This window comes from Nycticebus coucang, chromosome 22 (assembly GCF_027406575.1).
Source record: "Nycticebus coucang isolate mNycCou1 chromosome 22, mNycCou1.pri, whole genome shotgun sequence".
In the NCBI taxonomy this organism is placed as follows: domain Eukaryota; kingdom Metazoa; phylum Chordata; class Mammalia; order Primates; family Lorisidae; genus Nycticebus; species Nycticebus coucang.
In genome coordinates, this window is record NC_069801.1 from 43,088,499 (window position 1) to 43,106,402 (window position 17,904).

The window sequence follows — 17,904 nt, forward strand, 5'->3', positions numbered from 1 at the left end:
AGGGGGCGGGGAAAGGGGGCACCCCCAACCCCCAATACGCAGACACAACCCGCCTTCCCGGAAAGTCCTTATCGAGCTCCTAGCTTCCCGTTGGGCAAAAGAAAATTGAGCACCCCGCCCACTCGGAGACTCTTTGGACCTGCTCCAAGGAGGCAACTTTTGATACCTAGACTGCAAAATGGGGACAAGCCTGGCTTGTCCTGAGCAGAAACAAAAAACCTGCAAGACAAATGGTGGTTATCTGACCTTCCTGGAATCATTAAGTCCCAGACTCAATATCCACTCCCATGTCCTCAGCTACCGGCACATAGCAAGAACTCAAAACCCCACTTGATAGACCGGTGTGTGAGTGAATGATTGAATGCCTTGGGAATCGTGACCTGGGGCCCTCGCTCCTGAGGGGACTGGCCCAGAAGGGTGCTCAGGTCACACATCTCATCTCCTTCACTAGGGCCATGGGGCCTTCATCAGGCTGGACTGGTCTTCCCCCTCATTCCATCGAAAATCACCCCATTTCCTTTGCCAGACCTTTGCTGTTCCCATTTTGGAATCCTCCTTTCTTTTAACCAAATCCAGATTCCTCAAGACCCCATCTGCTTTCCCTCCTTTTCTACCTGAGTTTCTCTGCTGAGGACAGTCAGATAATCCCAGCATTCAGTGGACATGGTGGCCCCCAGACCCAGAGACCAGTTTGCTAGCCCTGATGAGAGGGAAGATTGGTGGCCTTCTAAGCTAGGAGGGCCAAGGCAGAAAGCTGTACTGTAGAAGTCATGCCGGAGGGGAACAGATGTGACCAGATGTCAGTAGATGAGAGCTAGAAGCTGGAGGTGGGTATTTACCATGGCACAGTTACCCTACTGGGCTCTCTTTGTGTCTAGACTTTCCACTTACTTGATGGTGTGAGAACACATTGGATCCTTAGGAATCCTCACAGGTAAAACTGAAGATATGTTTTTTTGCTGAACATTTATATTTGCCCCAGTCAGATATTTTTATATTACATTTTATTTTATATTATATTTGTATTTGCCCCAGTCAGTGTATTTTTATGTCTGAGTCTTAATTCAGCCCCAAGTCCCCTATAAACAAATACTTGCCTATGGAGGAAATTCAAGTATATTCTTTTATTTATTTGATATTCTCTTTTTTTAATTTTTTTTTTGCAGTTTTTGGCCAGGGCTGGGTTTGAACCCTCCACCTCCGGCATATGGCGCCGGTGCCCTACCCCTTTGAGCCACAGGCGCCGCCCTTATTCAGTATTCTTACCAATACCTTTGAGCACGAGTCTATACACTGAGGTCAGGGGCCTGGGTGATGAAGCTGACTGACCCAGTTGCTGACCCCAGGCACTGACGACACACACAGATAACACAAAGTCCCAGCTCAGTCATGCAGGGGTGATAACGTGGTTAGGGACTGATGGGGCTTCCCAAGAGTGGGAGTATCTGCAGGAAAGATGTGGAACACCCAAATTGGGTATTTTGAGGAGCGTTTAATGAAGGCACTATTTAGAGGTGTAATCAGAGTGTGGGAAAACCAAACAGAACTTGTATCCCTCAGGGCAGTGGGTGGCTGTCAATCTAGGCTGAAAGAGTGTGGAGAGGGAGTGGGGGGTGACAGCCATCAGGAAAGGGCTGTTGTGGTCTAAGGTGGGGCCGGCTGGGGAAGGCCCAGCCCACAGCAGTCATACAGGGAAGGACTGGGGGTAGATAAAGGCCCTCTCAACTCTCCCTTCCTCCTATCTGTGGCCACATTTCCCCATTACCTAAATCCTCCCAGAAGCTAAGGACAAGGGAACCGGTTGCTGCAGCCCATAGAGGTCAGTCATTTGGGTTATAGTACCGGGTGGTAGGTAAAGAGTCATCTGGAAGAGAAACTTCACAGAGGAAATGACTTAGAAACTGCTTGTGCTTTCCTTATCATTCTGTTCTAAACATTTCATTAATTTTGTTGCAATCTCCTTTTTAACTCTTGGATGATTTAAAAGTTTGTTTTTCAGTTTCTCAACCTATGGGAGGTTTATGTTTTTCTTGTTGACTTCTAATTACATTGCATCGTGGTCAGAGATTTATGGTCTGTAAGATTCTTTGGAATTTGACGTGACTTCCTTTGTGGCTTTGTACATGGTCATTTTCTGTACCTCTGAGCTGGATTTTATAGGCTAGGCAGGAGTTTGGTGAAGAGTTAAAAGCACAGAAACCTACACTGTGAGAAATATAGATGATCCATTTTGAAGGACCCTCAGAAGTTTCCACCTCATCTACAGAGTTCCTGGGTGTCAATGGGATGGGAGGTAGATGGAAAGGTTGGAGGAAGCCGGAGAGCCCAGATCCCTCAAACACCTGTAATCTCTTTTTGCTGCTTTCAGTCTGGGCTAGAGAGACTGGTTCTTCCAGGAGGCTCTGCTAGGGCTGAGAAGATGCAGACCTTGGAGAACAAGGTCATGGCTTTACCATGTATTAGCTGTGTGACTTTGGGTTAGGCCTGCCCTCGCCGGTGGCACGCTGTGAACCGACAGCACTGCATACCTACACAGGACAAGTGCTGTTCCCCGCTACTCTATCCTGAGAATGATGAGTGGGTCTAGAGAGGCTCACACAAAAGCCCATCTCTGAAACCTGGTGGGAGCTAGTAAGGACCGAGGAGAGTATATGCCTTTTTCCACTGTACAGCTTGGGCACATGCCGCCCCAGTGGTGTTCCAAGTGGCAGCAGGGTGGTGTCTCTGGGAAAGCCCCTGCCCTTCTCTGGACCTCAGTTTCCACCCCTACTTACAGAAGCACTTTCTACCCGTACCAAGTACTATTCCAAGTACCTTATCACAACCAGCTTCCTGCTTTTTCCCTTGCTAGGCCTGTACCCAGTAACTCATGTATATAGAGTGGTCTCTCCCTGGAGACTCCCCAGCCCCTTCTATGCCAGAAAAGGTCTCCCATCTATACCCTAGAATGAGCTGTTGCACCTTAAGTCGCCTCACCAGGCATCTGGCAGCTGCTATTGCCTGAAAGGGCCCACCCTGTCCTCACTCTTTCCCAGGAAAGAGTTTTCTATTTCAGTTTCTGCTCCTCCCTGCCCACGAGGCAGGATCTCCCTGCATCTAATAACCTGGCCCATTAAGGAAAGTCATGGACACCCTCATGGCTCTAAGAGGAATTGAGTTAGACTTCCTTTAGTCTGAAGAATACAAAGTTTAAGGGAATAAGACAGAAGACGACAAGGTTGACAAGGATGTACACTGAAATTCTATGTGACCTTGGACAAAGCATTTAGTCTCTCTGAGCCTATTTCCCCTTTTCTAAAAAAGAAACAACATCTGCCCCATGGAAGAGCTGTGAGGCTCTAATGTGGTAGCTCTTGCACACAGCAGAAGGCTGTGACCAGTCTGCTTCAGGGCTGCCTTCCAGCACTCAGCAGCTGTTTGTACAGAAGAAGGGCTGAGCTTGTTCGGGGTCCGGGAGGGCAGTGGGCAGAGACCCAGGACAATATGGGGGGACTTGGGGCACATCAGAGCTGTCCAACCATGCAGTCTGGATGGAACCCACTTATCAGGAGGAAGGGGTGCAGGTCAGACCACTGTGACACAGCTTCAGAGGGTTTCAGTCCCTCTGAAGAGGAGGGGGGTCCTCTTGCCTCTGTGAATCTCAGAGAACCTTTGCTGTCTGCTCTAAAGTCCTACTCCCTTCTAGTTGCCCCCTTGAGTTGGAGCACTGCCCTCACTTCTCCAGTTTTAGGGTCTTCCATCTGGGGAAGGAGACCTCTGGAAGCTGGAGTGGAAGCCTGGTGTGGGTGAGTGCCTGCAGACGATGTCATAACCCCACACCTTCCGCCCAGCATGGTCCTGATAGGCATTGTGCCCTCCAACCATTTGCGTTTCCAGCCAGGGATGCTGCAGCAGTGGAGTGATAGTTGGAGGGTGGTTTCATCAGTGTTCCAGGCTCAGCCTTCCATGGAACCCACCCTGAAGCCTGCATAGGAAGTTTTATCCAATCCTATCCCCTCCTCTCCCATTGTGGTACCTCAAGTTCAGCCTCTGGAGCTGCCTTCCTTGAGCACCTCCCAGTTCAAAGCTGTTCTCCTGCAGAAAGCCTCCTCAGACCACCCCGGGCCCACGTGCTTTCTTCTTTCTTCCACAGCATCCTGTCTTCAAGTGTGTTCAGTAACACCTGCTTTGGAGTTGCCAGTAGGGCGGGTGTTCCTCATAGTCCCAGAGGGCTGCGGTGCTATCTTTTAGTTTTTAAATTATGATTTAAATTATTAATAAATTATTATGGTGGGGTGGAAATAGCACATCCATTTCTCCCACATTTTTTCATGTATTCATTCATTCATTCCATAAAAAGTGTTGGGTTTTTTTTTTCTTTTTGAGACAGTGTCTCACTCTGTTGCCCAGGCTAGAGCGCCATGATGTCAGCCTAGCTCATAGCAACTACACATTCCTGGGTTCAAGTGATCTGCTCGCTTCAATTTCCCAAATAGCTGGGACTACAGGCACCTGTCATAACACCTGGCTATTTTTTATTTTTATTTTTTGCAGTTTTTGGCCAGGGCTGGCTTTGAACCTGCCACCTCCGGTATATGGGGCCAGCACCCTACTCCTTTGAGCCACAGGGCGCCACCCTAATTTTTCTATTTTTAGTAGCAATGGGATCTCACTCTTGCTCAGGTTAATCTTGAACTCCAGAGCTCAAGCAACCCACCCACCTCAGCCGCCCAGAGGGCAGGATTACAGGCAAGAGCCACTGTGCTAGGCCCTTCCATAAGGACTTACTGAGGGCCCACTAGGTATCAGGCACCATATCGGGGCCAAATGCAGACCCTTGCCTTGCTTGGTGGGTGATGACAAAGGCCTCAGTCTTCTAAGGAACTTTCACTAGGCTGAGGCATCCCACTGGCTATAGAGGATCATTAGCTGAGCAACAGATCAGGGAAGAAGTGGCTCTTAGAAGGGAGGGGTCCTCTCAGCAAACCTTCAGAGAGAGAGAGGAATGGAGGGGCAGGAAAGACAGAAAGAGTTCTACCAAGGACAGAGAAGGGATGGGACATGTTTGGATGGTTGAACGTGTCTACCCTGTGGTTCTGTCTAGGTCCTCTCTAGGCTTCATTTACAGGAAATGGGAGAATTGTATCCACTACAGTGATTTGGGCAATGGGTGGGGTCCACTTCTTGGTGGAGACTTCCTGGGCCTGTAGAGTCTGGATTCCACACAAGTCCAGCCTGTGACTTCCCACAGTTGTTATCCAGCTTGTCTTCTGGTGCATTTGGGCCTTTGTCAAGAAGCAGCTGTAGAAGCTCAGCTTTGCCCAAGGCTAAGTAAACTAAGGGTGTACTCTTCTTTTCCAGGAAATCTTCCTGAATCAAACCAGCTGCTTGGAACCAATCTTGGGGGTCTGCGGGGTGGGGGTGGGGGTGGGGAGGCTTGACACAAAAAAGTTCTTAGTGCTTTGCAGATGTGCTCCTTGGTCAGGCCCATGGAGATTGTGCCTTTCCCTTTGCACTGCATGCCCTTAAAGGTGGGGTTTTATTTATTTATTTATTTTTTATTTTTGGCCGGGGCTGGGCTTGAACCCACCACCTCCGGCATATGGGACCGGTGCCCTACCCGTTGAGCCACAGGCGCCGCCCAAAGGTGGGGTTTTATTATGTTATCTTCTCCCATGTTACCTTGTCACAAGAATTTGACAGTTGTAAGGAATTTTCTGGTTTACAAAGTGTTTTTCACTACTCTGGTCATTTTTTGAGTCCTGCAACAATGTTGGGATGCGAGTATTGGCTCCAAAAGGACTTGATTAAGAAGAGCAGCCTGAGATGGCAGAGTTGGGCCTCCCAACTCCAGTTGCATGGCCCACCCTTCTGCCCCACACCGCTGCGCGTGTAGTAGACACACTGTTTAAGTGCTATCTCACACGACCCTCCAGCAAGTGAAAGAAAGGAAAACAATTCAGTTTGAAAGTGGGCTAGGCACTTTCTTTTTTTTTTTTTTTGAGAAAGGTTTATTTTCAAATACCATGCACATGGGGAGAACCACAAGAATGATGTCCCAAAGTTTCAGTGATAGTGGCTTTTTTTTTTTTTTTGGCCAGGGCTGGGTTTGAACCTGCCACCTCTGGCTTATGGAACTGGCGCCCTACTCCTTGAACCACAGGCGCCGCCCGGGCTAGGCACTTTCTAAAACTATTCTCCTGGGAAAGTAGATGGTAATATAGACATTTGTATCCGGAATCACATTCAAGCAATTAATAGCATTAGGTACACTGACCATCCTTAGTAACCTTGACACCACCTTAGATTTCTCATTCACTCTTTTGGATACCCTTGCAAAAATCTGCTGGGGCCAGTCATATTCCAACATTTTACTGAGGACACCCAAGAGAGAAAGTCCTTTAGTGTGAGCTCAGAGTAGAAAAGGAGGAGACAGGAGGGAGGCTGAGTGCAGAGAGGAAAAAGGGGTTTTGGAAACAAAAGGCTGTCTGAGGGTCACTGGTTTCAAGAGTGGAGGTTATCTGCCTCTGAGAAGAGGGCCCAAGGCAGACTACCATAGAGGGGTCCAGAGCTTCCCTGACCTTGAGAGCAATCCCTCTCTACAGGGGCACCCAGTGGACACGGTGCAGCTTGCTGGCTCTGAGACAAACTGAGAAGGGCCAGGAAGTTCCAGCCAATCAATCCCAGCTCCAATGGGGTGTGAGTCTTCCAGTTGAGCTCTGTAGCCGCCTGGCTCGCCATATATCATCCCCTTCTGCTCACTACCACAGGCAAGAACAGATGCACACAGGATGGATGGAGAGCTTCAGCCTGCAGAGGCAACACACAATTCTCTGTGCAGCTGCAGGGGCCAGGCACACATAATCCAGGGCAACAGATAATCCCACAGCTTGCTCCACGGGTCACGAGCCTGGGAAATTCTCAGCTCTCAAAATCAAACAAGGAAAACATCTGAATTCCAAGCAGCTAGGAAGGCTTCTGCTTTCCTCTTGTGTCTCACTGAGGTCCTTACCTAAGACGTTCTGAGAACAGCTAATCTCACCACAGAAATCTTCCCTAGAGGCAGGCAATAATAAAACTCGTTTTTTTCCAGATATTTTCATCATTTCACCTGGTTTGGGGCCTCATGATTTTAAATTTATTATAATAACTATTATTGTTATTATTATTATTGAAACAGAGTCTCACTCTGTCACTTGAGTTAGAGTGCAGCGGCACCATGCTATCTCACTGCAGCCTTAAATTCCCCGGCTTAAGTGATCCAGCTGCCTCAGCCTCCCAAGTAGCTAGGACTACAGGCATACGCCACTATCACATCCAGCTAATTTTTCTATTTTTTTGTAGAGACGAGGGGCTGAGGCTGGTCTCAGACTCCCGACTTCAAGTGATTCTTCCTCCATGGCCTCCCAAAATGCTAGGATTGCAGGTGAGTGCCACAATGCATGGCCTGGTTTGGGTCCTTTTTACTCAGCTGTTAAAAAAATTAAAAAGCAAAATCACTAACTTATGGCAGGAGTTCCCAAATCAATCTGAGCTTCAGAGTTACTTGGAGAGTTATATAAAGAAAAGAAAAAAAGAAAAATCATTTTCCAAGTCCCACCCCAGAATAATAGAATTCATATGTCAGTGGTAGAGCCCAAAACTTGACAGCTTTGACAAGTTCTTTAGTTGTTTCTGATGTTCATCCAGATAAGAAAATGACAATATTAGATGGATTTAGTTTCTTTAAGCTACAAATAGTTGTCTAATGAATTGACAAGGAATTAAATAGAGGTCTGTAACCAGAAATAATTTTGTCTCAGATAAGCCATCTACAATCAGATAGGCCTGCACCTTGGCCCAGAACTCCAAGTGTTACCTTGCTCCTGATCCACATGTTAGCTTGCAGGCCCCAGGTCTGTCTCCCTGCCTACTTCTTACCCCGCTACCCTATGTCAGATGTAGGTACAAGGTCGAACCAGCTGCTGATGATAGATAAATGGAACCTACCCCAACCTGTATGATTTGGCTTAGACTTAACCCAGTCTTCCCTTCCTGTTGTCATCCATCAGCTTTCTGGGGGGTGGGGAGTGTTCCTTCAGATGACAACTTATGCAAAGCCCAGTGAATCTAGCCTTGAGATCCCCAAATCCCTAATGCTTGGCCCCTGGTCTGGTATTATTACTATTGTTCAACTCTCTATAAATTCCTGGAAGAGAATTTCCTAAAACAGCAACATGGTGCAGAAAAATAGCACAAAAGAAATGTGTTCTAAAAGTAGAAGGTTCTAGATTTGTTCTAGAAACAGAAGGTCCTACCTCCTCCCTATAGGAGATGTGTACCTTGAAAAGGTAAAGTACTTAATCTAACAGCTACTGTTTTGCATTTGTATTATATGTGAAGCATAATGCTAAACACTATACACTACATCATTTAATCCTTTCTTAGCTTTTGAAATAGGACTATTTACTGTACAGAATCGAATTAAAGGCTCAGAGTAACTTGTCCAAGGTTAGACAATTAATAAAAGGCAGGACTGGGATTCTAATTTAGACCTGACTCTTAACAAGTATGATGATGTCTCCTCAGTGTCCTCATCTGTAAAATGGGAGCAATATTACTCTCTTAATATTGTTGCAAAGATCAAATGAAAGAAACTTAGCCAGTGGAATCAAACATCTCAGAGAGTCTGCTGGGAGTCATGCACCAGCGAGACTCAGCAAAACACATCTCTGACTGCAAAATTAGTCTCAAAGTGTAAGATCTAGTGTGGCGGGCACCTGTAGTCCCAGCTGCTTGGGAGGCTGAGGCAAGATAACCCCTCACTTAACCCCAAGAGTTTGAGGTTGCTGTGATGCCACAGCACTCTACTGAGGGCAACACAGCGAAACTCTGTCTCCAAATAAATAAATAAATAAATAAATGAATATAAAAAAACAGACAAACAAAAAAGAAAATGTAAGATCTAGGCTGGACGCGGTGGCTCACGCCTGTAATCCTAGAACTCTGGGAGGCCAAGGTGAGTGGATTGCCTGAACTCAGGAGTTCAAGACCAGCCTGAGCAAGAGTGAGACTGGTCTCAAAAAAAAAAAAAAAATAGCCAGGCATTGTGGCGGGCCTGGAGTCCCAGCTATTTGGGAGGCTGAGGCAAGAGGATCACTTGAGCCCAAGAGTTTCAAGTTGCTGTGAGCTATGATTCCACAGCACTCTACTGAGGGTGACAAAGTGAGACTCTGCCTCAAACAAACAAACAAAAAATCAAAAATGTAAGATCTGTCTGCTGCTTCCCATCTGACCAGAGGTCAGGTCAAAATGGGAGGATGAACATGGGTCAAAGAAATGAGAATGCAAGTTGGGGATTCATGTCAGATCATGAAGGGAGGAGCAATGATGACAACAAAAGTGGTGTAGGATCACAGTGTACCCAAGTCAAGCATGATTCGGTGGTGATGTTTCAAACCATGGCAAGGACTTTTTTTTTGATAAATAGCGAGCTTTAGAGTTTACCACTTGCCTATGATTACTGCCACGTAGATTTAGAAGAGGAACAAGGAATTCCACATTTGTTAGTAAGGACACAGGTTCTAAGCAATAATGTGAAGATTCAAGTGAAGATGCGATGGGAACACTAGACTAAAACCAACCAGATGAAACAGAGAGATGTGTAGAGGCCTCAAAGTCAAAAGTTACAGGTAGGAAAATCCATGTTTGACAACTGATCATGAGAAGATAGGAGAGGGTAGCAGTGGGGATGAGGGTGGGCAATGTTAACTCCCAAGGTACTATTACTACAAATCCGCTCGGGTGACCCCACGAGGCCATCTTGGGCTCAACTCTAGGCCTCAGCTGTGAGGCAGACACTGATAAGTCTGCCCAGAAGTAGGTCAGCCAGAGAGTGAGGGGCAGGGGTTTTGTGTCATATAAGGAAAAACAGGGCTGAGCGCAGTGGCTCACGCCTGTAATCCTAGCACTCCGGGAGGCCAAGGTGGATGGATTGCCTGAACTCAGGAGTTTGAGACCAGCCTGAGCAAGAGATCCTGTCTCTACTAAAAATAGAAAAATTAGCATGGCATCATGGCAGGTGTCTGTAGTCACAAATACTGGCGAGGCTGAGGCAAGAAATCTCTTGAGCCCAAAAGTTTGACATTGCTGTGAGCTATGATGCCATAGCATCCTAGCCTGGGCAACAGAGTGAGACTGTCTCGAAAAAAAATAAATTATCTGTTCCAAAAGTTCATTATCATTCAGTTCTTTCTGCTCACAAACACTGGACATGGCTGCTTCCTCTGATGACTCCTTTGCTTGGTTTTCCACATGTAGCCTCTGCAATAAGAGCAAGAAAAATGGCTGCTGCCTGGGACTGGGATATGACCACAATGTGTTTGGCAGGGCTGGATCTCATCATGCAAGGACATTTGTAGGTGCAGGTGTCTGAGGTTAGTGGTCACCCGAGAAGGATTTATTTAGCATTCACATTCTCTTTGCCAGGTTTCATGCTGGATACTGCAATATAATGTCAAGTAAGATATGGTCCATCTCCTAGGGGTGTCCTGTCTAGCGGGAGGACAGTCTTGCAAAGGCTTGAGTGCAAAATGCTGGGGAACCACAGAGGAGCACATGATCCAGGTTAGGGGGCAGTGTGGAGGGGAGTAGGCCCAGAAAAAGGCGTCTGGTAGAAAGGCTTCAGTGGAGCTTTAAAGACAGACAAGCATTAACCTGATGAAGGGGAAATAGGCATTTCTATCAGGCAAAAGTATTTGAAAAGAGCAGAACAGAGGTAGGAAGAGCAGAGTGTTCAGGGAATTGCCAGCCATCCAGATTGCTGGAGCTAAAAGAGTGGGTGAGGGCCTAGCATGGGATGTTCTTGAAGTCACCACCCACTGATTCTGAAGCTCTTGTGAGCTGATCCACAGGAACTTGAATGTTCTGGGGAGCCTGGGATGATTTCTAAGCAGCTTGAACCAATTTTTTCTTGTAGATATTTCAGTTCCTAAGGCCTGAAGAGCTCAGAAGTAACCCTGTACAACTGAATGTGAGGAATGAGCCTGCTCAGTAGACATTGCAAATGATCCATTAAGCCTGGAGTGTGGACGGCTGCCTCCTGTTTCTGGTTTGGCTCCTGATGCAGGCAGCAATCTTCAAGTCATCTCTTCCCTTTCTGCGCCCCAAGTCTTTCCTTCAGCAGAACAAAGGAAAAAGATGCAGCCACCAACATGCCACATTAGAAGAACTGAGACCATTTGCCATTAAACACAGAGCACAAAAGAAGTCTTCTGTAGCTAGAACATGATGTTTTTCAAAATAGTTTGGAGGAATAAGAGACATAAAATATATGCACTTTGTTCTTTAGTTACCAGCAGGAAAATTGGTAGACATGTTTCTCAGTGCTGGTTCCAGAGACACCCTTGCTTTTTTTTTTTTTGACAGTGTCTCCCTCTATTGTCCCAGGTTAGAGTGTTGTGGCATCATAGCTCATAGCAACCTCAAATTCCTGGGCTCAAGCAATCCTCTTGCCTCAGCCTTCCGAGTAGCTGGGACTACAGGTGCCTGCCACAATGCCTGTTTTTTTTTTTTTTTGCAGTTTTTGGCTGGGGTTGGGCTTGAACCCGGCACCTCCTGCATATGGGGCCGGCACCCTACTCCTTTGAGCCACAGGTGCTGCCCTAGTTTTTCTATTTTTTAAGTAGAGAAAGGGGTTTTGCTCTTGCTCAGGCTTGTCGTGAACTCCTGAGCTCAAGCAATCCACCTGCCTCAGCCTTCCAGAGTGCTAGGATTACAGACATGAGCCATTGCACTAGGCCCACCCTTGACTTCTTAAGACTCGAATTTGCTGCTAGAACTGAGGTTAGGGGTGATTAGATTGTCCCCTTTTCTGAGCTGGAGATGGAGGAGGGCACGAGGGTACAAGGAGAGCAGTAGCACATGTTACTGACAAGCAGGTTCCTGCTGAACTTACAGGGTTGTTGGTGGGATTGGATTGAGATAATCCATGTAAAGGCTAAGCACAGTGCTCAGTACATGGTAAGCTCCCATGAAATATCAGTGGTTATGGTTATTGTGAACATAGTTATATGTTGCTTAACAATGGGGAATACACTGAGAAATGCATCATTAGGTGATTTCATCATTGTTCAAACAGCATAGGGTGTACCTACCCAAATCTAGATGGCAGAGCCTACTACACTTCTCGGCTACAAACCTGTACAGCATGTGAATACTGTAGACAATCATTACATAATAGTTAAGTATTTGTGTATCAAGACACGTATAAACAAGGAAAAGTATGGTAAAATTACGCTATAAAAGATAAAAATGGTATACCATGAGTGGAGCTTGCAGAAAAAACTAGAAGTTTTTCTGGGTGAGTCCCTGAGTACTGAGTGAATGTGAGGGTCTAGGACATGACTATACTAGGTCTCATAAACTGTATAATTAAGCTATACTAAATTTATAAAAAATTATTTTTTCTTTCTCCAATAATAAATTAATCTTAGCTTATTGTAACTTTTTTATTTCATACTTTCTATTTTTAACTTTTTGACTCCTGTAAATTTTTTTCTTTATATCCTCATTCTGTAAGTTTTTAAAAATTGTTATTTTTTGGTTAAAAACTAAGGCACAAACACACACTTTAGCTTACATGTGCACAGTACATTGTTATTACTATCTCCCATCTCCACATATCGTTTCATTGGAAGGCCGTCAGGGGTAGTAATAGGCATGGAGCTGTCATCTCTTATAACAATGTCTTCTTCTGGAATACCTCCTGAAGGACCTGCCAGAGGCTGTTTTACAGTTAACTTTTTGTTTTCATACGTAGAACACACGTTACAATAATGATAAGAAGAGCAGTGACATAAATGATTAACAGTCATTTATTAAGTATTATGGTATGTACCGTACATAGTTTTATGTGCTATGCTTTTTTTTTTTTTTTTTTTTTTTTTGAGACAGTCTCAGTCAGTTGCCCTCGGGTTGAATGCCAGAGCGTCATAGCTCACAGAAACCTCAAACTCTTGGGCTCAAGTGATTCTCTTGCTTCAGCCTCCCCAGTAGCTGGCACTACAGGTTCCCGGCAATTATTTTAGAGATGAGGTCTTGCTCTTTCTTGCTCAGGTTGGTTTCAAATTCCTGAGCTCAGGCAATCCACCTGCCTCAGCCTTCCAGACTGCTAGGATTATAGGCGTGAGCCACCATGCCTGGCCTTTCTTTTTTTTTCAGGGTCTTGCTATTGCTCAGTCTGGCCTTGACCTTCTGACATCAAGTCATCCTCCCACCATGGCCTCCCAGAGTGCTGAGATTACAGGTGTGAGCCACCAAGCCCCACTATGTGTTATACTTTTATAAGACTTGCAATGCTATTAAGTTTATTTATATAGCATCACCACAAACATACTTTGTGCTATGACATTACTAAAGCTACAATGTCACTAGGCAACAGGAAATTTTCAGCTCCATTATAATCTTATGGGGCCACTGTAGTATATGCAGGCCATTGTTGATCAAAACATTGCTAGGTTGTAGGTGACTGTAGTTTGTGAGGTCAGCTCTGAACTGTTGTCTGCTGCACAAAACACATATCCTTGGAGATTTTAATACTGTATTTGTTACTTCCTGCTAAGCCATACACTTCTTAGGCAGGTACTATTGTCTGGCAAGCTTTGCATCTTCTGCAGTACCCAGCAGGGTTTCTTAACTCTCCTTTCCCCTCTTCTGAGATGTACTGGTCAGTTTGCCTTGTAATTATTCATGTCAGTGTCTTACCTGCTGACGCATGGCCTCCTAAGGGGCAGGGATGAAACCTTTAAATCTGTGCCCAGAAACGTGCTGTTCTCACGTATCACCTGTCACCTCTGCAGAGATGGCTCTCCTGACCATTAAGTTATTGACTGTACTCCAGTCTACCACATTATTTTTAATTTTATTTTTGTAGCATTACCAGTATTTGAAATAATCTTACTGGTTTACTTGTTTGTCTTCTCCATAAGAACATAACCTACATGAGAACAAGGGCCATATTTGACATATTTGTTACTATATTATTCCCCAGTTTTCTTTAACAGTGCTTGGCATATCATAGGTGCTTAATAAATATGGATGAATGTTGAATCAATGCTAAGTCAAATGACTGGTGGAGTGAGCATTAGTACCTCTTCTCTAATAGACCGAATAGAAGGTTAATATTGTAGAGAATGCGAAAAACAGAACATATGGTTCCAGCTTTTGAATTAGTTGGAGAAGAAAGAAGTACTGGTATGAACGTCCTGAGAATGAGACAAGGTAAAGTATGAACATACACAGGTGTGAGGCACATAATCAGAGGAACAGGGAGACCAGGCGGTGACTGAAACAGAGCTTGAGAGCAGTGATCAGGGATCGGACTCTGCTCATCTTCCCGTGCCCAGCACTTAACACAGTGGCTGCAGAACAGGTGCTCTGTGCACAGTGTAAAAGTGCATTAAGATAATGTAGTGGACTAGGCAAAACACAAAGACTTCGTGCATAGCTTGGTATCCTGGTGTGCAAATATTCCTACTCAGCAAATTCTCAATCTATGTGTGTTAAGAGATTCTCTTAAATCCAGTCTTTAAAGGTAGGTATACACACAAGATAATGTTTTGGCGAACGTCCATGTCATTTATTTACGCAACAAACAACTATTTCATATGGTCCAGGCCATGTCTTTGGCACTGGGAATAGAGATAAATCCTGGCCCTCAAGGAGCCCACAGTTTAGTAGGGAGAAAAAGACACAAGGATAAATAAATTTAATGTAATTAGAATATGCAAAGGGAACCACTATGGGAGACAAAGAGCAGAGGAAACTATTTACTATGGCTAGTGTCCACAGGAAAGAAAAGACCTGGCTAACGTACATTTTTGTGAAGAATAAATAAGGCAACGGTTCCCAAAGTGTGGTGGCTGATTCCCAGTATCAGAATCACGTAGAGCACACATTAAAGTATAGATTCCCACCACCTTCTGCACATACTCTGATTCAGCAGGTTTTGAGGGGGTTTTCAGGCTGAGGAATCTGCATTTTAAGGTGCTCTAGGTGATTCTATTGCATCTTAAAGTTGCAGAACTAGTAAAATAAGCTTTGTTTTTCTAATTGGAATGAAGAATGATCTGCAAATCTGAAATGTTAATCTGTGTTGGTCTTTAATGAGGGGCAGGAAAAATAGAGAAAAGGAAGGGAATTGACATCAATTAAGTTCTATGGTAGTCTCCATGTAGGTTAATTTAATTCCCACAATAATTCTATGAGGTAGATATTATCCTCATTTTACAGATTAAAAAAACAGAATCAGAGATTTTTTTTTTTTTGAGATAGAGCCTCAAGCTGTCGCCCTCGGTAGAGTGCTGTGGCATCACAGCTCACAACAATCTCCAATTCCTGGGCTCAAACGATTCTCCTGCTTCTGCCTCCTAAGTAGCTGGGACTACAGGTGCCCACCAGCTCAGGTGTATGTGGCTGGAGCCTTAGCCGCTTGAGCCACAGGCACAGAGCCAGAATCAGAGATTTTAAGTAATTTGTTTAACATTATAGAGCTAGTGAATAGTAATGCTGGCAATGCTGACATATGAACCCAGAATCATTTACCTCTAAAGTCTGTACACTTTCTATAACATCATGCTAGCACCAAGGGACAAATTTACTGAAAAAAAAAAAAAGAAAAAAATAGTTACGATTTTCTTTTAGTCATTCACCAGAGCTGTCTCAGTAAATAAATAAAAAGAGCAGTCAGATGGTACTTTGGTCATGTCCAATGTAATTATCCATGGATATATACTTCTTGGCAAAAGGGGACTGAAGGCAAAGCCAGGAAGAATGATGAAATGACCAGCCATTTCTTATTTGTTTTTCCATCACTTTCTTATCCTCTGGTGGAGGTGTTATAAAAAGGTACTGTGGCTAAGAACTGGGTCCACTGGAGGCAAAAGCAAATATAACTGGATAACCATGAAAGCAACCCTACCTGATGTCAAAGATTCCTGGGACTCAAAATGCCCAGGTCAGAGGGCATTTAAGGAAAATGGCAGGGCTGCAAAGACTCAAGTTTCTCAAAATAGAACTGCCAGGACCAGAGACAGGTCTAGAATTTGCATTAGGAAAGAGCCCAATCACTAGAGAAATTGTGAAAGGGTAGCAGCTTCTTCAGGTTAAACAAACACTATTTCTCTCTCTCGCCACACAGACACGTCAGTGGAACAAAACAGACACAACTCAGAAAACAATGGGAAGTTCGATGCTATTTAAAGAGCTGGGAGATAGACCCCAGCCACACACACAAACTGTAAATACTTTAAATTGACCATATTCAGCATCATCCAACCAGATCTTAGGTAGGAGCAGTAGGCAAAGCGGAACACGTTAGATCAATAAAGCAAAGGCATAGAAAAGGCAGCTGACAACAACCTTGAGGGGCACTCAGGGCCCTGGATTCAGAAGGCTGGTGTGTAACCACCATCCTCTTCTATCAGTGAGCCACAACAGCAACGCTACAAACAAAAGATGGGTTTCTAGTGCTGAAGAATAACGTTATTTCTGGTGTTCCTAACAACTGCTGAGTCCCAAGATGACTTTTGATAAAATCAGCTCATACAGCTGACACTATGGATAGCATATAGCTTAAATTTCATTCTTTTGTGTAACGAAGATTGTAAGCCAGACTATAATTTTTTATTGCTACATTTTTCCATCCAGGAACATTTGTTTCTTTCTACTTTTTCATATAATGCTTAGAGTTGTTTTTAAAAAATCATGCAAATCTACATCGATCTTCTCTTTATAAAAGTATTTTGATTTATTTACCCTGCACTGATTCACCTCATCAAACACAATTTCTAACCAGCAGTTAGAGAACCAGGTGCCACAAACTATGGTTTAATAATGCAGGCATTGTACATGTTTATCTAACTATACTTGAAATTTGCTGATACTCTAAACCACCTAACTAAAGGCCTCTACTTGAAGACTTTATCCTGATGAGAATATCTGGTTGTTCTAGAGTCTAAATAGGATATCTTGGTTATGCCTTTGGGCAGTTGACTGGAGCATGGGAAGAGTATATAAAGCCCACATCTAGCAATAGCAAGTCTTCAAGCTTATGATATCTCATCACAAGTTTACAAAGATGACAAATCAATCGTTCGTACGCTATGATGTCAAAATGGCCAGAATGCAACTGCACTGTTACAGTATACAAAGTCAACTGTCCTGTAGATCGTTGGCTGTCTCTTGTTATAACCTCAAACACTTAAAAGGAAACATCAAGTATGCTGAGATAGTTACCAGAATATTTGGGTATCTTCATTCCTGAATATTAAGTAATAGAGCTCATCGCCAGAATCACTTCTTCCAATAAGCACACAGGGCAGCTCAGTACAGATGGCTCATTAATAGAAGCTGAACTCTTTGAGTTCTTGATGGGTGGGTGGGCTCTAGATTATCCAGGGCTGAGTGACTTGGTGAAGAGCCAACCCTTTTAGCTCTAAGTCTTATCTTGGTTCTGGGCATATTTCAGTTCTACTCCAAGTCCACTTTGCTCCAATGCAGTGATGACAGACATGTATTTGAACTCATTTGGTCTGAGGTTAAAGGTCTCCACTAACCCATAGGTCTCTTTCTGATCGGTGGCATAGAACAGCTGAACTTGGTTGGCGATGCACTGTGCTTCTGCAACATTCTGTAAGGTAAGAAGAGTAATGCACAGGGTCACAAAGCTCTGTGTCTGACTGCCGTGGGGGATGTGGGGCTTCACTCCTCTAAAAGAGTCACTGCTTTTAGAATGTTTCCCTGACATCCTGACCTCTCCAGTCTTGGTTAGGTGCTCTGTCTCCAGGTAAACAAATCACCCACCCTATGCCTAACTACCATTATAGTATTTTATCACACTGTATTGTATTGTCCTTTTATCCTTGTTTTCTTGTCTAACTTCCCTAG

General features: G+C 44.5%; 1 protein-coding gene across 3 annotated transcripts in view; it reads right to left on the reverse strand.

The window, feature by feature from the left end:
• Positions 1–7,059: 7,059 nt before the first annotated feature.
• Positions 7,060–17,904, reverse strand: part of ATPAF1 (ATP synthase mitochondrial F1 complex assembly factor 1) — a 44,612-nt gene continuing 33,767 nt past the window's right edge. For 2 of the 3 annotated variants that reach the window (XM_053575740.1, XM_053575739.1), the window contains one exon: positions 12,818–17,647. In XM_053575740.1, coding sequence (XP_053431715.1) covers positions 17,453–17,647 — 195 coding nt within the window. In that variant the 3' untranslated portion in view covers positions 12,818–17,452. Of the gene's footprint in view, positions 7,451–12,817; positions 17,648–17,904 lie in introns of those variants that run through there. The other variant, XM_053575741.1, reaches the window with a different exon arrangement.